Raw genomic sequence first — 23,122 nt, forward strand, 5'->3', positions numbered from 1 at the left:
GAAGGATAAGAGAGACAGCAAGGGACCAAGAACCTATTTGAAGAAATAATGACCCAAAACTTCCCTAACCTGATGAAGGAAAAACACACACAAGTCCAGAAAGCACAGAGAGTCCCAAACAAGATGGACACAAAGAGGACCACACCAAGACACATCATAATTAAAATGGCAAAGGTTAAAGACAAAGGAAGAATCTTAAAAGCCACAAAAGAAGGCAGTTAGTTACCTACAAGGGAACTCCCATCAGCATATCATTTGATTTCTCAACAGAAACATTTCAGGACAGAAGGGATTAACATGAAATATTCAAAGTGGTAATAAATAAATAAATAAATAAATACCTACAACCAAGACTATTTTACCCAGCTAGGCTATCATTTTAAATTGTAGGAGAAATAGAGCTTCCCTGACAAGAAAAAGCTAAAGGAATTTCTTACCACCAAACCAGTATTACAAATGTTAAAGGGCCTGCATGAACAAGGAGGAGGAGGTGGATGAAGCAGAGAAAGAGGAGGAAAGGGGAAGCAGGGGGAGGAGAAGTAGGTGGTGGTAGAGAAGCATGGTTAAAAGAATAAAAAGGCAATAAATGTGTACCTATCAACAATCATTTTAAATGTACATGGCTTAAATGCTCCAATCAAAAGACATAAGGTAGCTGAATGGATAAGAAAACAAACCCCATATATAGGCTATCTGCAAGAGACCCACCTCAGAATGAAAGATACACACAGACTAAAAGTAAAGGAATGGAAAAAGATATTTCATGCAAATAAAAATGAAAAAAAAACAGGGTAGCTATATTTATATCCCACAAAATAAACTTTAAAACAAAGTCTATAGTAAGAGACAAAGAAGGACATGATGTAATGATAAAGGGAACAATCAAACAAGAAGATATAACCCTTATAAACATGTATGCACCCAACATAGGAGCACCTAAATATGTAAAGCAAATGTTGATGGACATGAAGGGAGAGACTGACAGTATTACAGCCATAGTAGGGGATTTTAATACCCCACTGACATTAATAGATAGATCTTCCAGACAGAAAATCAACAAGGAAATAGTGGCCTTAAATGACACATTAGACCAGATGGATTTAATTTATATTTTCAGAGCATTTCACCCCAAAGCATCAGAATATACATTCTTTTCAAGGGCACATGAAACATTCTAGGAGAGACTACCTATTAGCACACAAAACAAGTCTCAATAAGTTTAAGAAAACTGAAATCATATCAGACATCTTCTCTGACCATAATAGTGTGAAACTAGAAATCTTGTGATTGATTAACTACAAGAAAAAAAACTGAAAAACACACAAAGACATGTAGGCTAAATAACATGTTACTGGGCAGATTTTCTCTAGAGCACACCCACATTTTTCTTCCCTCTCAGGTGTATCTTTAGTTTTCTCACCTGAAGGCTAAGTGTCCCCATGAGACCTGTAACCTGAGGAGCAATGGGCACTGGAGGTTCATCCCAGGCTAACTCTCTGAATCTGAATCTGTCTCTAAGCTCCCTTTTCTCTGACTTTTCAGTGAGTCCACTCAGCTCAGCTGGCCCATCTTTTTCCTGTAATGTTTCCAGAGAGCCGAAACAGAGCACTGCCTACCAGGCATGTCCAACCTGTGGCCCTCAGGCCACTTGCGGCCCAGGATGGCTATGAACACAGCCCAACACAAAATCATAAATTTACTTAAAACATTATGAGATTTTTTTTGTGATTATATGTCAAAATGTATTTTTAATATGTGGCCCTTTCTTCTTCTTCCAGTGTGGCCCAGAGATGCCAAAAGGTTGGACACTCCTGGCCCTAGACTCTCTCTTGGTGCTTCTTCTATTCTGGACTTTTCAGTGAGGTAAAAGCAGCATCGCCTTGGCTCACTTCTTTCACTTTGACTTTGACTTTTTGGTGAAGCCACACAGCCTGGCTTTGGCCCACTTTTTTCCTACAACATTTCTAGAGAGCCAAAGCAGCCCTGCCTAGTCACCCTCCTGTTATTTCCTCTACCTTAAGCCCTTCCTTTGTTTTATTATCCCCAGCTTTAATAAACATACTCTCAAAGTCACCTGAACTCATATTGTGAAATCTTTCCTGCACAAAGTCAAGAACCCACACACTACTAGCCAGCCCGAGGCAAAACTGCAATGGGCCTGGTCCCTTTCTGGTGACACTATGACAACTGCTAGCAGCCTTTTCCTGTGAGAAGCCCTGAGAAGCTGCATTAGGAAGGGTCCTCTGGCCTCCACCCAGTACTAGAAGCCAGCAAAACCCCATCCCAGCCAGCACCAGCCTCCCCTCACCTCAGACCACTGAAGGACTGCTTCCTGCTTGGGACTGTTTGGAGTACTAGCAGAGGACACTGAAAATTGTCCCTTTCTGGACTGAGAGAAGAGCCTCCAGACTAAGAAGTGTGAATAGATTGTTTTGTCTCTGTGGATGTTGATTATACCAGACTTGTGGAGAAGAAAAGGAAGTATTTTTTTATGATTGAATGGATTTTAACATGAATCAAAAATTTGCATTTAAAAAAATAATGATAAAATAAATAAATAAAATGTTACTAAACAATGAATAGGTTAACGATGAGATTAAGGAAGAAATCAAAATATATGTTGAAAAAAATGCAAATAGGTACATGACAACTCAAAATCAATGGGACACAGAGAAAGCAGTCCTAAAAGGGAAATTCACATCATTACAGTCCTATCTCAAAAAAAAAAAGAAAAAGAAAAATCTCAAATAAATAATCTAATGTTACACTTAAAGGAACTTGAAAAAGATCAACAAAAACAAAGCCCAAAGTCAGTAGAAGAAAGGAAATAATGAAGATCAGAACAGAAATAAATAAAATGGAGTCTAAAAAAATACAAAAGATCAATGAAACCAAGAGCGGCTTCTTTGAAAATATAAACAAGATTGATAAACCTTTAACCAGACTTATCAAGAAAAAGAGAGAGAGGGCCCAATAAATAAAATCATAAATGCGAGGGGAGAGGTAACAACCGACACCAACGAAATGCAAGGAAATTGCAAACAACAAATTGGAGAATCTTAATAAAATGGATAAATGCCTAGGAACATACAATTTTCAAAACTGAATCAAGAAGAATCAGAAAACCTGAATAGACCGATTACAACTAGTAAAAATGAAACAGCAATAAAAAACTCCCAACAAACAAAAGTCCAGGACTGGATGGCTTCACAGGTGAATTTTACCAAACATTCCAAGAACTAACACCTATTCTTAAAACTACTCCAAAATATTTAAGAGAAGAGAACACTTCCAAACTCTTTTTGTGAGACTAGCATTATTCTAATTCCAAAACCAGATAAAAACACTACAAAGAAAGAAAATTATAAGCCAATATCCCTAATGAACATAGATGTTAAAATCCTCAACAAAACATTAGCAAAATGGATCCAGCAATACATTACAAAAGTCATACACCATGATCAAATGGAATTTATTCTGGGGATACAAGGTTGGTACAATATTTGCAAATCAATTAACATGATACACCACATAAATTAAATGAAAGATAAAAACCACATGACCATGTCAATAGAGTCAGAAAAAGCATCTGATAAAAACCCAGTATGCATTTATGATAAGAACTCTTTAGCAAAGTAGGAACTGAGGGGACATACCTCAACATAATAAAGGCCATGTATGACAAACCCACTGACAACATCATATTCAATGGGCAAAAACTACAAGTGTTTCCTAAGATCAGGAACAAGACAGGGTTGTTCACTTTTACCACTGTAATCCAACATAGTACTGGAAGTCCTAGCAACAGCACTCAGACAAGAAGAAATCAAATCCAAATTGGAAAGGAAGAAGTAAAACTGTAATTATTTGCAAATGACATGATACTGTATATAGAGAACACTAAAGATTTTACCAAAAGCTACTAAACTGATAAATGAATTCTGTGAAATAGCAGGATACAAAATAAATATCCAGAAATTTTCTGCACTTTTATACATCAATAATGAACTATCAGAAAGAGAAACTAAGAAAACAATCCCATTTATAATTGCATCAAAAATCAAAAAATACCTAGGGATAAACTTAACCAAAGATATAAAATACTTGTACTCAGAAAATAGGACACTGAAGAAAGAAATTGAAGAAAATACAAATAAGTTGAAGCATATACCATGTTCATGGATAAGAAGAATTAACATCATTAAAATATCCATTCTTCCCAAAGCAATCTATAGATTCAATGCAGTTTCTATAAAGATATCAATGGTGCATTTCACAGAACTAGAATATTTCAAAACTTTACATGGAACCACAAAAGACTCCAAATAGCAACAGCGATCTTGAGAAAAAAGAACAAAGTTAGAGGAATCACATTACCTGATATCAAACTATACTGTAAGGCCATAGTAATCAAAACAACATGTTACTGGCATAAAAACAGACATAGATAAATGAAACAGAATAGAGAACCCAGAAATAAACCCACACCTTTACAGTTGATTAATATTTGACAAAGGAAGAAAAAACATACAATGGAATAAAGACAGTCTATTCAATAAATGGTGTTGGGAAAATTGGACAAATACATGCAAAAATGAAACTAGACCACCTTATTACACTATACACAAGGAAAAATTCAAAATTTATTAAATACTTAAGTGTTAGACTCAAAACCATTAACATCCTAAAAGAAAACATAGTAAAATCTTGGATATTTCTTGTAGCAATATTTTTTCTGATATACCTCCTATATCAGAGGCAAGGGAAACAAAAGAACAAATAAAAAGAATGGGACTACATCAAACTAAAAAGGTTTTGCACAGCAAAGAAAACCATTAACAAAATAAAAAGACAATCCAATGAATGGGAGAATATATTTGCCAATAATCCATCTGATCATGGGCTAATACCCAAGAATTATAAAGAACTTATAAAACTCAACACCAAAAAAAAAAAAACCACAACCCAAGTAAAAAATGGGCAAAGGTCCTAAAAGACACTTCTCCAAAGAATACATACAGATGGCCAATATGAAAATATGTCCAATGTCACTAATCATCAGAGAAATGCAAATTAAAACCACACCTGTCAGAATGTTGGCAAGGATGTGGAGAAAAGGGAACCCCTCTGCACTGTTGGTGAGAATGCAGATTGGAGCAGCTACTGGAAAGCAGTATGGATTACCTCAAAAAATTAAAAATGGAACTTCCTTATGATCCAGTGATTCCACTTCTGGGAATTTATCTGAAGACACCCAAAACACTAATTTGAAAGAATACAAACATATGCACCCCTGTGTTCATTGCACTGTTATTTACAATAGCCAAGATTTGGAAGCAGCCCAAGTGTCTACAAGTAGATAAGTGGATAAAAAAGCTGTGGTACATTTGTACAATGAAATATTACTCAGCAATAAAAAAGAAGGAAATTTTACCCTTTATGACAGCATGGATGGACCTAGAGAATATCATGCTAAGTGAAACAAGCCAGTCATAGAAAGATCATATGATTTCACTTATATGTGAAATCTAATGAACAAGATGACCTAACAAGCAAAATGGTGACAGACTCATATAGAGAGAACAGTCTGACAACTGTCAGGCAGTGGGTGACTGGGGGAGGAGGTGGAGGGATTGAGCGAAAAAGAAAAACCAAGAGACACAGACAACGGTGTGGATTGCCAGGGAGAGGGGGTGGAAGGAGGTGGAAAACAAATAAATTGATTATATTAAATTAAAAATAAAACAGTAAAATAAAATATTTTCTGGCTCTGGGGGGAAAATACATGGCATCATGGCATATAATGAATGACTTATATTGAATTGAACTCAACTGAATGGACATTGTCTTCTAGATATTTTTTGGTATCTTATAGTTTCAAACCTATGAAGTTTGCATTCCATTTGCTAATCACAGAAAAATATCGGCAAAGTTTCACTGTTCTACAACTGTGGCTTCTAAATTGTATTTTAACAAATATATTGAGTCCTTGAAGCCCACAACTTCAGTAAAATTTAATGATACAGCTAATCAATTAGGGGGAAAGAAAGTATAACTGTAAAACATGAATTATTGAAAAAATTACATAAAGAAATACATTTTTAAGAAAATTTACAGCAACTAAAAATACGCCTACAAAATATTTCTTAGTAAGATTTCTTGTATGTACTGTATTGAATGAATACATTTTTTAAAGTTTGGAATTCCCCATAGGGGTGTTGTTTCAACATTTATGTATCTTATATCTTTAGCTTCTTCACTTTTACTGGCTTTTTTGTCTCTGAATTTCAAAATGAGCTAGTCCCTCTGATTCAAGAGTAAAACAATTACCCACCACCTTGAATTCTCAACTACATTAGCACTCAACTTACTGGTTCTCTCTGGCACTGAGACCTGCTGACTAGACAACCCCCTGGAAACTTTCCTTCTTGGCTTCCACAATACCACTTTCTCTGATCTCCTCCTACCTCTCCAGCTTCTCCTTTTAAATCCACTCTTCTCTTAAACATTAATGATTCTCAGAATTCTTTGTTTTTAATCTGTTGGCCTATTTGATTTGCCTTCTTTCTTACCTGATTTAATCAATTCTAATTAATTTCATATATTTTTTATTTTCTGGTTACAGCTACAGGCACTTTTCTGAACTTGACCCTAAGCTCCAAATAACACCAGTACCTCCAACACAATATACTCAGAACTAAACTTGGCATTTTCCTCATTAAGCCTGTCTCTCTTCCAGTATCTCCATATTGTATTAATGTTGCCCAAGCCAGAAGCTTGTAACCTCTCACTGCCCTTACCCCAATGTCCAATCAAGTTGATAAGCCTTACTATTGGCATCCTTCCTACTCTTCTCATTTCTCGTTTCACCCACCTGTAGAATAAAGTCCTAGCTCTGGAGCATACACATATCTCCAGCCTTCTCTTGCATCAACCAACCACACTGAGTTATGTTTCTATGAAATGAGTTAGAACACATAAAACACTTAGAAGAGTTTCTGGCACATAGTAAGTACTCATCACATGTTAGCTGCCATTACTACCACCACCACCACCACCACCACCACCCCTACTTATTTATTCCCCACACTCGCCACGCTATTTCACTGTTTTATGTCTTTGCTGATGCTATTTTCTGTCCCTGGAATTGTTCCTATTGCCTAATTCCTCACTCTTAAAAAAATATTTTGTTAAGTTCTGCTCATGTTCTTTCTCCTTAAGAAACCATTTCTAATATCTTAGGTCAAGCTAAGTGCCCAGATTTGAGCTTCAGTGTAAACCTGTAAAAACTTGTGTCATATAGCTCAATACATTACAATATATTGTAATCAATTGCCTGACTTTGTCTGCCATTTCAATTAGAGCAGGAGTCAGCAAACTACAGCACCTGGGCCAAATCCAATGTACTTGCTGCTTATGTAAATAAAGTTTTATTGGAACACAGAAACAACCATTTGTTATTATATTATCTAATGCTAAAAAGGCAGAGTTTGGTAGTTATAATACATATCCTATGGCCTACAAAAAAGAAAAAAAATTATATGGAAGTGTCAAACGTGCACAGGAACGAGCTTGATGGGGTTCCCAACAACAATTTCTCAGACAATTTGAGCATCAAAATAAATGATGATAGTAAGGAGTTATAACCCATTTAAAAAGTGAGAACCCATTAAAAAGTACCCCAAAAAATCTATGAAGCTGTGTTTAAGTAAATAAATAAATGTGGGTGAATGGAAAGCTCTCCTTTGCTATAGAATGCCTGCAAATAAATGCAGAAGGAATGATGGAGTTAGAAAACCAGGAGCTGACAACCACTGGGATTAGGTGACTCAGGTATGAATGATCAGTGGATGCTAACACAACTGGGTGAAAGTGTGATGAGAAACCGAATATTTACAAGCCTCAAAGCATCTCCTCACAAATTACTTATTGATCACAAAGGGAAAGATAATAATTTGACAGTAGAAAAATCTGGCAGACCCACCAAAACAAAATAATCAACATTAACATCACCAGAAATGGGACAAGCTAACATGGTAGGACTCCTGATATAATGCAGAGGAAGACACACATCACTTCTGACCAAAAACGCATACCTGAATCTGACCGTGGAAGCATGTGACAGACCCAAATCAAGAGACGTAAAAACTGGCTCGTTAAAAATGCTAAAGTCACAAAAGACAAGAAAAGTTCGAGGAAGTACTGCAAATTGAAGGAGACTTAAGAGGCAGACAACTGACTGCAATGCATGATCTGGGATCTTCATGCCTGTGAAAGACGCTATTAGGGAGGGCAATTAGTGAAATCTGAATAAACTCAGTAGATTAGCTCATAGCACTGTATCAGTGTTAATCTCCTGATTTTGATCATTATACTGTGTGTGTTTGTGTAACAGAGAGAGGAAAAGATATTTGAAAAGCAGTAAAATTCAGGGAATCTGGATAAAGAGCAAAGAGGGTTATTTGTACTATTCTTACAACATTTTGTAAGTTTAAAATATGTCAAAACAAAAGATTTTTTTAAATAAACTTAGCCATAATGCATCCATCCTACAGGCAAGTAGTCCTTCCTACCTCAAAAATTAGTTAACACATTTTATAAATAGCCTCTCCTGCTCATTTCCATGTGTTCTTTGTGCAGACACACACCCCACAGGGCCCGCCCCGCCCAGCCCCTGCAGAGTCCTCAGGAAGCTGAGGTGAGCAGGAGTCCTTGCCCCCTACCAGCTCTGACCAAGACTTTACCTGTGGAAAACCCGAACAAGAAAACAAGGTAGACAAACATGAAGCGACATAGGTCTCTCAGGATCATCTGCAGGAGAGAGCAGGCTTGTCAGAACCAAGTCCAGGCCTGGGTGGGACCCGGGGAAGGGCCAGGACTGTGTCAGCCTAGGGGTTAATGTTGAGCCCAAGTGGAATCAGAGAACATGCAGGGAGGTTTGGTTTGGCGGCATGTAGCTTAGATGTCACGAGGGTGTCATCCATAGCACACCCTCGATGTCCTTTGTTCTTGTGGGAGAGGGGGGCCTAGTAAGCAGGGGTGGGTCAAGTTTAAGGGAAGCCCCCAAACCTGGGTCAAGGCCAGATTGCCTGAATTGGGGGAGTAATTAGCTGGGAAAGTGGATCTTCAGCCAAACCCATATCTCCTCAGACACTATATAGAGGATGGATGAAATCTGTGGGACCAGGTTCTGCATACCCATGGGGAAAACAGGCTCCGTGGAGAACCCACTTGGGCCCTGGCACCCACCTTCTCGATCATGACGGCATAGATGCCCATCTGCTGGAAGCCGCGGGTATAGTAGAGCATGTTGGTCCAGCCCATGGCCAAGGAGAACACCATGGAGGCTACGTACTCTTTGCATCGGCAGAAGTACAGCACCACAGTCCCCAGCATGAACAGTGACTGCACAAAGCTGAGGGTGGAGTGACAGGAAGCCCTGTCTAAGGGCACCAAGGAGGCCTGGCACCCCCACAGACAGGAAGGCCCCCACTGCCTGGGCCTCTCCACAAAGCAACACACCACAGGCCATGGTGGGAAGGAGGGCCTTCCCTGCCCCCTTTAGCCCGTGATTCTCTGTGGGAGTGATATTGCCCCCATGGGGGCAAATGTTGGTTTGGGGTAGGGAGAATGTGAAATCTTATGCTCTTTATACATAAAGCAGAGATATAAATACAGTACATATATAGCTATACAGTATATTTGTGGTATTACAATTTTATGGGAACAGCAATTGGAAAAAATGATCTAAAAACACAATAACAGCCCCAGCCCAGCCAGTGTGGTTCAGCTGGTTGGGTGTTTCTCTCACACATGGATGTTTCTCTTTCATGTCGATGTTTCTCTCCCTCTCTTTCTTCCTCCCTTCCCCTCTCTCAAGTCAATAAGCATGTCCTCGGGTAAGGAATAAATAAATAAATACATAAATACATAAATATGTAAAATAAAAAGGCAAAAATAAAAATGACTGAGAAACACTGCTTTAGTCCCAGCCACCTTCCTGCTCAGTCCCCAGAAAAACAGCCTCATGGACAACAGAGGTACTAGGAGGTCCCTAGGCCCATGAGGAGGAACAGGCCTGTACTCCTGGGAAGCAACAGGCAGAGTCCGATGGTCACACCTTCAAACTCAGGCGCAGAGTCAGGGAAAATGTCCCTCGGCCCCTTAGTCCAGTGGGGACTGCCCAAGTCAGAGCCCTAGACAGGGTAGAGGACATCTGGAGGATCCTATGACAGGGTCTTCCCAGTGGTCTTTCTTTACTTATTAATCCCAGGCTTCCTTGCTCATCATGACCTCCTCCTGAGAGTGCCCCCGGCTGCATTAACACTGTAGACCAGTGACCAGTGGCCACCTCGCCTCCCGCTTGTGTGAGGGAACCCAGCAAGAAGCTGCCACTGTGCTGACTTGAGTCTGCTAAAAACTGATGTCAATAAACCGGCTCATCAGCTCAAGTTCTGCTGGAAAGAAAACCCTCTGCACTGGCAGAACCTCGGCCGAAGTAAGAACTGATGCCAGCTGAAAAGGGGAAAGGGTGGCCTTGGGTGGCAAATGAGTTCCCACGTATGAATTTTGGAAGCTGGGAAGCAGTGGACAAAGGGAACTCACTTAGAAGACCACAGAAAGCCCAATCTGAGTCACAGCAGAGAGAACTGAGAACTGCTTCTTTCAATCAAGGAGCCTCGAAAGGTTTAGGGACCTCTGGAGAGGGGGGTGACAAGGGACTCAAAATAAGGAAGAGAGGAGGTTTTGTCTCTGAAGAGGATGGAACGGGGGGGGGGGGGGGACCGGTGTTGGACTCAGTTTCATCACGTGACTAGTAAAAGCACTGATATTTTACTAAAAACAGGAGATTGTGTGATTTTTATACAATACAGTTTACAGAAAACCCTGTTTTCCACTCGGCTCTCCAAAAGTCGGCAGCCAGACTTCTTCCTTCCAGGTCGAAGACTGAAAAGATGTAATAGGCTGACACTGGATAGTCTCCAATAAATGGTTTGTCTAGACCAGCCTAGAGTGATCAAAATTGATAAGCCCTATTTACACATTAAGAGCTTCCAACCAGCTTTCTAGTCCTTAACTCTTAATTAAGAGCAGGCAGCAAAGATTCCCAGATATCCTGAGGATAGCCTCTAACATAAGGGAATGAAACAAGCAAATAGCCTTAGAGAGACAAAGGAAGATAATGCATCCATGAAATAAGAACAGAGTGCTATAAATAAGGAACAAACAGAATTTTTAAAAGAGCATTTGGAAATTAAAAACATAATATCAGATATAATAAACCCAATAGAAGTGTTGGAAATTAAAGTTAATTTGAACTTCCCAGTAAGAAGAGCCAAAGATAAAGAGATAAAACACAAGTGGAAAAATATAAGAACTAGTTGAGGACTTGGTTGGGAGGCCTATGTATATCATAGGAGTTCCAGAAGAGAGATCAAGAAATAATTCACAAAAATATTCCAAAAAATAGAGGATATAAATTTCCAGATTGAAAGAGCCTAGTAAGTGCTCAGAACTTTGGATAAAAGAAGATCTGAATCATGATGCAACACTCGAGAAAAAAAAAGAAGATACTATAGATTTACAGAGAGAAAAAACACAACAGGTCTTAAAGGATCCAGAATCTGACTGGCTTTGGACTTGTCATCTGTAATACTGGAAACAAGGAAACAATGAGGAAGTATGTTCACATTTTTTAAAATACTTTTATACCCAAATTATCAGTCAAATGTGAAAGTATATTAGAAATATATTCAGATGTGCCAGATTTAAAAGAAATGTTATTAATACTTCCCTCATCCCCACTATGTGGCTTATTTCTTCAGTTGAGGATGCCCTCCCCCAAAATATGGACATAAGTCAGGAAACAGGGAGACACTGCTTTCAAAAAACAAGAAATACAACTCAGCAGAGAAGCAAGAAGGACCTCCAAGGTGCTGGTGAAAAAGAGATGACCCCTTGGAAGTACACAAGGGAGCAGCGTGGCTCAGAATTCAGGCATGGTGACAGCTGTGGTCTCCGTGCTCTCTGCCGTCACACCATCTCTTTCACCAGGGGAAATGCCGAAGGGTGTCCTCAAATAAAACAAGGGAAAAACCAAGAAGGAGACAGGAACTCTAACGCAGGAGGAAAGCAATGAGAACCCTAAGGCTGGCTGCAAAGAGAAGTCCCAGGACAACAGCTATGTGGCCGGCCCAAAGGACAGTCAGCCCATGTAGAAAGAGTGGACAGAACTCCAGGCAAAATTCTTCAAGGAAAAAAATGGGGAATCTGACCAAAGAATTTATGTCACTGATTTTGAGGAAAATTGTACTGAGAGGCTTCGAGATGTGTGGAAAAAGTAACAATGGGCACAAAGAAAACAAGGTAATTATTAACTTTAGGAGAAACAGAAAGAAAAGAAATATTATAGTATATTTTGAAGCTCCGCTGCAAATAATATTTGCAGAGACATAAGAATATAAATAGCGAATACTGATTAAAGCAAAAATTACTACAAGCCACATTGGATGGCTGCAGGAGGGAAAGAAGAGGGGAAGGCAGGGGAAGGATGCTAGAGCCTCATCTAGCAGATGCACGATGTTGAAGAAGGAACTACAAGAATGGAAGCTCATTGTTTCTCAGGAGGGGAGATTGCCAGGAATGGGAAGGTTGAAACAGGGAATTCAGATAGTGGCTATCAGCTTTTTAGAACTCTTTAAATTTCTACCTATGCGAATGAGTAGCTTTGGGAAATTAAATTCTAAAAATGAATGATATGTCCACAATGAGTCTTTCTAGAACTAAAATCAAGTTTATTGGGATAATGTCATGTAGGAGAGCATTGCACTAACCTATAGACCCTGCCCTTGAATTTGCCCTTTGGGACTAAAGTGTAACTATCTCAAGATTATAGTAAGAGGATGGGATTTTTGCATCCTAGGGACAAGCTAGCTTCAAGGGGTAGGGGGGAATCAACTCCCTGCACTTGCCAGGAATAAAGAGAGAAGGCCCAGAGGTGAGGGAAACCTGGGGTCTCGGGAGAGGCCTTGAGCTGAGATCCCAGGAGAAGGGTCCTTTGCCAACAGAAAGCCCCCTCGGTACCCTGGGCCCTTCAGGGAAACCTCATAAAGCTCTGGCTTATTCACGAAGAAAAGTGGTTCCCTGTGACATCTACATTATTTTTATAACAGGTTTATTAATCTGTCTCCTCCTGAAGCAGTAATTCTCCACCAGGGGCGGTTTTGTACCCCACCCCCCAGTGAAGTGGGAACATGTGGCAGTATCTGGAGACAGTTATGATTGTCAGGACTGTGGGACAGGGAGAGAGCTACTAGCATCTAGTGAGCAGAGGCCAGGAATACTGCTGAACATTCTACAGTACACGGGACAGCCCCCGAAACAAATCATCCAGTCTAAAATGTCCACAGTGCCAACATTCAGAAACTCTGCCCTAAAGATTGGAAATTCCATGAAGGCAGAAACCATGTCTACTTTATCTTAAGATTCCAGGGCTAACTTGGTAAATGCCAGACAGATAGACAAAAAGATAGGAAAAAATGAACGAAGGTACATCTGACACAGACTATACACCACAAGAGCCCACGGAACGGGTCGAGCATTCCCCAGCACCTGGTTCGTACCTGGCACAGTGTGGACCCTGGGTATTCATTCACCCACCAAACATTTACTCAGTGCCTTCCATCACTCACTCAACATGGTGCGCAGTCCTGCTATGTGCCAGGCTGAGTGCATTTGAGAGAATGAGTGAGATCTGATTGCTGTAGCCTCAGGACTGCACCAGAGGAGGTTGTCTGCTACTGAGGCACTAGAGCCAAAGGGTCACTTACAAAAGTATCTCACTGTAGCTGTCCACAAACAAGGATTTCAGGGATGGCCGCCTCTGCAGGAAATATTGAATCTGCAGGTAAACAGACAAAGTAAGATTCCAGGAAAGGTTAGATCTGGCTAAGTGCTGAGCACCCAGAATGGCACCGTGGGAAATGTGTCAAAGCAGAGGATATGAAGGGAGTGGAAGACTAATGGGGTAATGTTACATGACGGTCAGGAGTGATTTTTAAAGATAGAGGGTGCAAAGACAACTATACCTGGAAGTAAAGACAGGAAGGAAACCACAAAATGTTATTAATTGTTGTGCTTGAATGATGGGATTTGGTGGGGGCAGGGGGTCCTTTCTAATTTGTGCTTTTTTTCCTAATTTTCTTTAAGTACACATTACTGTAAAAATTCTTTAATCAGCTTCCATTGAACTAACTCACCAGATTAACCAGCACTTCCCACTCCTTGAAAACTCCATTCTGACTGATGCCCATGGCCCTGCTGGTCACTGGAGCTGGCAGACCCTCCGCAGGACCCTCCTCCTGCTGGCCCCGTGTTTGCCAAGGGCGCTTTTTGCCTGTTGCACGTACTACTCTGGCTTTGTACTTTATTATAATATAAACTATAAGTGCGAAAATAAAGATCATTGTTTCCATGAAGACAGAGTCCAAGAATTTGGGTAAACTCCTTAAAAGTAAGTCACTTAAAAAATTGGATGTAGCTTAGATTAAAGGGGGGAAATTACAATAATACCAAATTATTTGTACATGTAACAGTGGTTCCACATTCAAAAAATGAACTGTTCATCCATTAAAAAAATGACAAGGAATGTGCATCTCTGAGTTTTCAGTTAAAATAAAATGGTTCCAGTATACGGGTAGATTTCTTTCATTATGCTGAGTTTTAATGGACTGTTTTGAATAATCAAACAACTATCAGTTATAATCACATCTCTTAAAGGCTTCCCCTCTACTTCTGTAATTAAATGTTACATTGAGTGGAGATCTCTGTCTTCAAGAATGACTGCCTTCAGGGACCCACTGAGCAGATGCCCACCCTCCAACTGGGAACGCCTTATCTTCACCTATGCATCTCTCAGCTCCTCAAGCAAGGCATTACCTGCCCAATGAATAAATAAGTGAGTGAGCACTGAGTGACTCTCCTGGCTTTTTGTTTTGGTGACAATGGAAATTCACAGTATGGAAAAGAATGCTTACCCCTCGGAAAAAAAAGTAGACTCCCCCTAATACAGAAAGAATCTCTCCAATGACTCGGAAATAGTCGCCAACAGTGTGTTTCACCTTATAGGGAGGCTGCAAGGTACAGAGAAGTTAATGACTTCATTCATTCATTCATTCATTCATTCAACAAACATTTAACAGGTGCCAAGCCCTGTGATTAAGACTGAACATTGTCCTGGCTGGTGTAGCTCAGTGGATTGAGCACAGGCTACAAACCAAAGGGTTGCTGGTTTGATTCCCATTCAGGGCACATGCCTGGGTCGCAGGCCAGGAACCAAGTGAGAGGCAACCACACATTGATGTTTCTCTCCCTCTCTTTCTCCCCCCCTTCCCCTCTTTCTAAAAATAAATAAATATCTTTATCTTTAACAAAAGAAAAAGAAAAAGACCCAGCCCCTGACTGAGACGCTCAGCCTCAGGAGAGAGAGACACAAATAAAAACAATGCACTATTATGAACAGCCAAAAGGGCGCTCCTCTGTAGGGCCTGACTCCCAAAGCGGGAGCCTCCAGGTGCCAAGCAGAGCACCCTTACAGTGTTGCACGGTCTCTCGGACAAGCCCCAGCCCCAGCCCAGAGTTGCATGGGAAGGCGGGCGATAGCACAGGTAGAGTCTCTCTTCTGGACCCAGTGCCACCGTGCTGCCTGCTGCTCCCAATACTTATGGTGAGCCCCTGGTCTCCCAGCACTGTCAAGGGTGCCCATGGATGGTGAGGGGAGAGAAGTCCCACACCTATGTGTCGTCCTGTCTTTCAGACACTGTTTCCTGAAGTGGGTCTCCTCTTAGCCCATTGCCGATGTTTCATCAACACTAGTTCACTAGCCTATCTTACTAGCACATTTCTCTTTTCTCTTAAAATGAAGTCATAAAATGGTCTTAGTAGATAGATAGAAGTCAGGTTTCACACTACTAGGAAGTTGAGTTTTTAAATCAAATTTACAAGCAAGGCTCCCTGGAAATAAAAGCAACAAAATTAAGTATGTAGGTATTGAATGGAAAGGGCTTACTTAATTCAGAAACTCAGGGAAGCCTGTGTTTCCTGAAAGGGGCAAAATCTGCTCTTAAGCTGATTTAATGGATGGCCCAAGGCCTGGCTCAGAGGAGGTGCTCAAAAGTGTATGTCCAGAGAGAGAATGACGAGCAAGTGAGTGCACACAAGTGGGCAGAAAAGCAGGATGGCAGTGGGCTTAGGGCTTATGCCACCTCATGCCCCTGTGGACACCCAGCCTAGGGAAGAGCTGCTTCCTGAGCTCTGATTCCTGCATCCTTTCTAACCTAGTACTCACCCTCTACAAACAGGGGTGTCAGCCTCACAGAACCAGGCGGCTAAGGGAGCAGCTCAGAACAGGAGACAGGGAAGGTTTCCAGGACAGGGAAGGAGTTCAGGGCCCAGCTGGGGCCTGAGGTCTTCAGGGTCTTATAGGAATGCCATCCCCTCTCCCCCCACTCCACACCAAGGCCCAAGCCTCAGGCCGCACCAAGCCTTCCACAGGCCTGTAGTAGGCGACCGTGGTGAAGATGATCATATACAAGCAGTAGATGAAGAAGTTGAAGTAGAAGATGCGCTTGACGAATCTGTCCCACTTGTCCTGCAGGAGGCGGTTCAGTGGCTCCACCAAGAGCATGTCGTGGCGATTCTAAGGGGAGCAAAGAGAGGTGAGGCTCACTCACCCACCAGCAGCCCCCTCGAGGTTTCATCAGCCTGAGGCACTCCTCACACCCACGTCTCTGCACTGGACCGGCCATGACCACATCCTCAGCCCACAGAGCCACTGAGGGTCTGAATGAGCAGGCCCACCCTCCAGGCCTCAGTGCCCCTGTGTGTACGTACAGCGAATGGGGTAAAATTGGACAAGTGCTCTTGACACTTAAGAACTAGTAAGTGTTGCCCAGCATTATGTGCCCATTACCTCTAATAACTAATTCCAGATTGCCTACCTCCTTATTATTCCCACAATAATGGGGAGAGGCTGGCACAGGCAGTCTTGCATGAGACTGCTTTGGGAAGGGCTGAGGGAAGGTAGGGCAAGCCTCTGGGTTCCTTATTTCTCACATTTCCAGCTCTGGGTCAGGCAGGCCATCCAGGCAGGAGTGGTAATTACCAATGTGAGACTGGCAACTAGAAAGCCTTTCCCGTGGTGAGTGCCTGGGATACCATAACTACAAGTATGCTTTGGGTTAAAAGGCTGGTATCCAGGAGATCTCCTTTGAGGTTCAAGTATCCCAACGAGATCCCTGTTCAGTGTCCTCTTGAATACTTTTGGGGATGGAGAGCTCCTGCTGCCTCAAGAAGCCTGTGGAGAAACGCTAGCTGTTGGGCAGATCTATCCTCCAGAATAAAGTCTCTCCCCTCTGCTTCCCGCCAGTGGTTCCAGCTCCACACTCAGGGGCCCCATACTGCAGTCCTGGCCCCTGAAAGCCTCCGGAGACAGAAGGTGGCAGCTGTGGCACCAGATCCCTCCCTTCTCTCAGACAAACACCCCAGTCCTTTTAAGGCCATTTGCTACCAGGCCAGCCCTCCAGATTCCACATGGAGCCTGGGTGGGTGCTGACAGATCAGAGCACTGCAGGCCAGGCCTCCCCTGCCGCTGGACGCTGCTTGGTAACTACAGCCTCTCTTCCCTGTGAGACATGGTGGCAGCCCCTCATCACCAACAGCACAGGCTCCGGCCCCAGGTCAGCCTCAAGGCTCAGAACATCACCTTAGAAAGAACGGACAGGGAAAGTGGCCTTTTCAAAATAGTGGTGGCAGGGGGTGCCTTTCATATAGTGGCATCAGGACCCTCATTTGCAAACCAAGTAATTAAGTAAGATGCCCACCTCCCACAAACACAGACATAAATTCCAGATAAGTTAAGGAGGCAAACATAAAATACATACAAAGGAGGTAAAAGAAAAGATGGGAGGGTATGTGTCTAATCTTGAAGTGGGAGAAGCCTCCCAAAGCAAGACAACAAGTCACAGAAGCTATAAAAGAAAAAGATTGGGGTGGTGAACACGCAATACAATATACAGATGATGTCTTATAGAATTATACCCCTGAAATCTATATAAGTGTATAGCCAATGTCACCCCCATAAATTTATTTAAAAGTTAAAAAAAGGTTAACCAATTGCCTCTGTCAAAAAGAAAACCTTTTATAAACAAATGATGCCTTGAACAAAGTTAAAAGACAGGAGACAAACTAGGGGAAAATAAAATATTTGTAACATGCAACAAAAAAAGGATCAATTCATTCTGTAACAAGAACACCCACAAACCAAAAAAGGCAAACAGTCCAGTAGAAGAGACAGCAAAGGACAATGAACAGGAAATCTACCAAAGAAATATGAATGGTCAATAAACATACGAAAAAATGATCAACCTCACGGGGACCAACACAGTGAGAATTAAGACATCAATGAGATGAAGGGGGAGTAAAAGGTGATGGAAGGAGACCTGACTTGGGGTGGCGAACACAGAGCACAATGTGCGGATGATGTGTTATAGAACTGTACACCTGAAACCTATGTAGTTTTATTAACCAATGTCACCCAATAAATTCAATTAAAAAAAGACATCAATGAGATAGCATTTTTGGCTCCATGCACTTAAATAGTTTTAAAAAATAAAAAGATGGATAACACCCAGGCTGGCGTGGCCAAAGGTAACTGTGTACCGTGGTGGGCAAGCGCACTGATAAAGTCTGTTTTGGAGGATAACTTGGCAGTAGCTATTAAAATATTAAAATGTACATACTTTTTGACTTGGTAATTCCAATTCCAGCTATGCTTCATAGAAAAATTCTTGAACCCATGCCAAGTGGCCTATGGCGTCATAGTAGCAAAAACTGGAAATGCCCCAGATGGCCTTCCATGGACGCTTCTCCCCGCCCCTACTATGCAATGGTGTGTGGCACTTCTTTTAAGGGAGCCGACCCTGGTGGACTGACATAAAACTGTCTACAAGACACAACATTAAGTGAAAAAATTGGTTTTTCTATGTGATGTGTAGCATGGTCCCATTTGTGTAAACAAAATGAAGCTACATGTTTTTATATGGATAAAAGAAGGATTCTTTTTGTCTATGATTTAAGTTTTAAGGGGGATACGATTGTGTATTGTCCGTATGATGAAGGAAAACACTCAAGAGGAATGAACGGGTTGATGAGGCTGCGGGACCCAGGCCCCGGGCAGCAGGTTTTCATCGATGAGAACACAACAGGGCTGTTGAAAGGGCCTTAGGAAGAACAGACACCCCACCGGGGTGGGGTGGAGGCTGGGGTGCAGCGAGACTGAAAGCCCTCCCTGGGTCCCAGCCCCGGCCCACTCACGGGGGTCTCATTGCTGCTGTAGGCGATCACCTCCAGCACCGAGTTCTTCTCGCAGGTGTCGATGCAGGACAGGTCATAGAGCGAGGAGTGCACGGGCCCATAGGCCCACTCGGTGAACTTCCTCGACAGGTGCCTGCACTCGGGCTCGTGGATCTCCCTCTGCAGAATATAGGCCAAGACCTGCCGTGGGAATCCAAGAGCCTGTGAGAGACCAGCCCGGTGCCCCGCTACAGGCTGTGTCCCCACTGGGCCACCAGCTCTGCTTCAGGAATAATTCTGCCTCCCAGCATAGCTGGAGACCCCACCCAAGCACCTACCTCCATCCTGCAGCCTTCTGACCACCATCAAGATCAACCTGCCGCTGCCTCAGACCCCAACTGCAGCCACATCTGACCCATCATGTGATCACACCTGGCTGATCACATTCCTATTACCCTCGTCTCAACCCACCCCCATGGCCAGGCCCCAGCACCCAACCCCTCTCCATGTCTTATTGGGGATGCTCAGATTTAGAAATCAGAAATAGCCATATGTGGATACAGTGCAATATACAGATGATATATTATAGAACTGTACACCTGAAACCTGTGTAAGTTTATTAACCAATGTCACCCCAATAATTTCAATAAAAATAACATTGACAAGAGCCAATGGAAAAGCATCTCGTGATCATTTAATTAGATTAAATGTTTAGGTTTGCTTCTCAGAAACTGAGACAGCAAATGGACAAAGAACTTTTTTTTTTTGCAAAACCATTTGCTGTGATAGAAAGCAAATCAGTAGGTGTCTAGAGCAGGGACGGCAGGGGGGCGGGAAGACTGGCTGCAAAGGGCAAGAGAGAACTGCTGGGGCAATAACAGGTTCTGTGGGTTGACTGGGGTGGTGGTTATAGCTGTATGCATTTATCAGAACTCATCAAACGGAATACTTTGTTTCCATTTGTTTTATGTAAATTACACCTCAATACAGTTGATTTGAAACCATAAAAAAGAGAAAGAAATGGCCACATGTGCAACGCCGGGTTCTGCGCTGGGTTCTGCTCGGCTCTCGCAATTCCTCTGGCTTACTCTAATGGCCCACCCCACCCCGACAGGCTGCTGTGACAGCATCAGGACTCACAGGGTGGAGATGTCAGGCATGCTCACAGAGGCAGGCAATCCCCTCCCACAGCACCCACAGCACCCACAGCACCCCCAGCTCAGCACGAAGCCCCCTCCCTACCCCAATCTTCCCGCTGCTGGCAGCCAGGGCCAGTGGAGTCAGCCCCTTCTTGTTGATGAGCTCCTCCAGCTTCAGCGTAGGGTGCAGCTTGGCCCCCAGGATCAGAATCTCATTGTACATGCTCGTCACAAACTTGGTATTGTCAGCTGTGTTGTCCGCCACTTCCACCAGCGCGTGCAGCACTGTGTTGCCCACGGAGTCCCTGGCACTAATGTCTGCCGGCTGCCAGGAGTTCTGCAGCAGAAACTTCACGATGCCCAGCTGGTTGGTACACGCAGCCAGGGAGAGGGGCAGCTCACCTGCAGCCAACACAGGCACACAGTGGGCCCCAGGAACAGGCGGCTGGGGCCCTGGAACACCCAGCCTGCATCTCCCTCCATCTCCACCCCAAACCTCTGCTCAGCAATCATCAATAAGTCAAGTGTCTGCCACATGGTCTCCCTACCAAAGTAGAAGCCAGGCCGCCCTTTGGTTTTCTTAAAGAAGTCCCCATTGGCTGCAGCCTGGACGTCTGCCCCGTTCTCCACCAGGAGGGTCACCAGTGCCATGTTCCGCCTCTCGATGGCGATATGCAGTGCCGTCTGGCCTATGGAGGATGCGTGCTGTTGGCTTTGGGCTTGTGTCCTGCAGGGGTGCCCAAACAGGTGCTGGGGGACAGCCTGGGAAGACCGTGGCAGATGACTCCCCCAGTAGAGGAAGCAGGGCCAAGATCTGCAAAGGGGGCCCAGGGAGTCCCTAAGGCAGGACTAGAGAACCCCCAGGAGCAAGGGTCACCAGACTGGAAGCTGGAGGAGTCAAAATTGCCCAAGGGCAAAGAGCACAGCAGAGAGGGAGGCCAACAGTTCCAGAGGCCAGGAACACCAAGCCCACAGAGGGAGGATGGGACCCTTAGCCCCAGGAGAATCCAAGCCAGCAGGTTGGGGAAGCAGGGACCCCAGGACCAGGAAATGCCAAGCTGGTAGCTGGGACAAGGAGTAAGTTGCTCAGAGGCTTGCCCCGGGTGCCTGTGCCCTCCTGGCTCTGCGTATGCTTGTGGCAGAGCTTCGCCACCCCGCCTCTCCTCACCCTTGTAGTAGCTGTCTGTGTAGCTGGCGTTGACAAGCTCCTTCAGGCTGTCGGTCTGCCGGGCAATCTCCAGGAGCAGGGGGATGGTGTTGTTCTGCCCGTTGTGCAGGTTGAGCATGGCTTTCAGCAGACAGGTCTTCCCTGTCTCTGGGTCTGCAAGATACAGTGAGGGTCAGAGAGGGGAGTGGCAGCTGGGGCTGCACCCAGAACCCGGCCCTCTCCACAGCCACCTTTGAACTCGCTGTCCATAAGATGCTTCTTGCTCTTCTGCAGGAAGAGCAGCAGGCTCTCTAGCTCCTCACAGTTATTCTGAGCGACAGCTTCAAAGATCTTCCTGCGGTCATAGAGCTTGAGACTTTTCTTGGTGCCGGCAGGGACGGAGTCCTGGCATAGCTGCCTGTGGGACAGAAAACACCCTTATCTCCTACTCCCGTCTCCTCCATGGGCCTGAGGCCTTCGGAGCTTGTGGGGCAGCATAGTGAAACCCCCAGGGAACACCCTGGTATAACATCCACCCCGCCGGCTCAGTGACTGTCCAGAAAGTGTATGTTACATGGAACAGGGCGGTGCACAGGCCCCCTTCTGCCCTCACCCTGTCTGTAGACACCATCTAGAAAGTCTCTGCCCTCGAGGCTTTCTCCAACCCCCAGGCCACTTGCCTCTTTGCCTGCTCAGGAGCTGGGCTCAGAAGGCCGTAGCCTAGAGGGGCTGGAGACAAGGGTTTGGCTGGCCCCAGCTAAGTTAAAAACTGTCCTCACGATGCCCCAGACGTCAGCCAGCGCACATGCCCTCTCTCTCTTGCCCTGGAGGAGATGGGAGGGCTGGTGAGCTCCTCACTGGAGCTGTTTTGTGCTCTCTGTCTAAAAGCATCCAGCCCTTGAGCATTTTGACTGAAAATCTAAGTGTTTGAGCCTAGTAAACATTCTAGGCCTGGACACCTGGAGATCAGCTGGTAACTAAGATCAGCCTACATGCCAATATTGGTGACCACGTGTCTTATAGGTCCTGTGAGTGCAGATGCTGCAATGGACGACCTCTGAAGGCTCCCAGGCTCTCCAGCTCTGTGACCTTCAGCCCATAAGCCAGAGCACCACTCGATGCCTCCACGGCCGGGCCTCAGCCCACTGAGCCAGTTGGACTCCTGGTGGGGAGGAAACCAGGCTTCAGACACAGCTTACCGGGTGCAGGTGGGGCCATCCTCAGCCTTCTGGACCGTGAGAACAGGACTGACTGTGATGGCCGGGCAGGAGGCTGGCTGACCTTCCTTGTAAGAGCAGTCCAGAGGAGAAGGCTCCTCCGAGTCACCCTTCCCGAAGAGCCGGCCTCGGCTCTTGGCCGTGGGGATGTTGGGCTTGGCTGGAGCTGGCCTGGAGTGAGGGTCGCCGTCCAGGGGGTCTGGGAGGGAGTCCTCTTGCGGCAAGTCCTCAGACTCCCCTGACTCTGAGCTCCCCCGTTTCTTCATCCT

At 43.9% G+C, this 23,122-nt stretch overlaps 1 protein-coding gene across 1 annotated transcript in view; it reads right to left on the reverse strand.

Annotated features, from left to right (window-relative positions):
- The window catches only part of TRPV1 (transient receptor potential cation channel subfamily V member 1), a 32,595-nt gene extending 9,473 nt beyond the window's left edge, over positions 1 to 23,122 (reverse strand). The window contains exons 1-11 of the mRNA XM_045824450.1: positions 22,836 to 23,122; positions 21,888 to 22,054; positions 21,658 to 21,810; positions 21,038 to 21,178; positions 20,593 to 20,891; positions 19,372 to 19,551; positions 16,538 to 16,696; positions 15,036 to 15,131; positions 13,830 to 13,900; positions 9,250 to 9,415; positions 8,745 to 8,811 (exon numbers count right to left, since the gene is read on the reverse strand). Of these exons, the coding sequence (XP_045680406.1) occupies positions 8,745 to 8,811; positions 9,250 to 9,415; positions 13,830 to 13,900; positions 15,036 to 15,131; positions 16,538 to 16,696; positions 19,372 to 19,551; positions 20,593 to 20,891; positions 21,038 to 21,178; positions 21,658 to 21,810; positions 21,888 to 22,054; positions 22,836 to 23,119 (1,783 nt within the window). The 5' untranslated portion in view covers positions 23,120 to 23,122. The remainder of the gene's footprint in view (positions 1 to 8,744; positions 8,812 to 9,249; positions 9,416 to 13,829; positions 13,901 to 15,035; positions 15,132 to 16,537; positions 16,697 to 19,371; positions 19,552 to 20,592; positions 20,892 to 21,037; positions 21,179 to 21,657; positions 21,811 to 21,887; positions 22,055 to 22,835) is intronic.

The sequence above is a fragment of the Phyllostomus hastatus genome, unplaced genomic scaffold (assembly GCF_019186645.2).
Source record: "Phyllostomus hastatus isolate PE091 unplaced genomic scaffold, TTU_PhHast_1.1 phas_scaffold_55, whole genome shotgun sequence".
Lineage (NCBI taxonomy): Eukaryota > Metazoa > Chordata > Mammalia > Chiroptera > Phyllostomidae > Phyllostomus > Phyllostomus hastatus.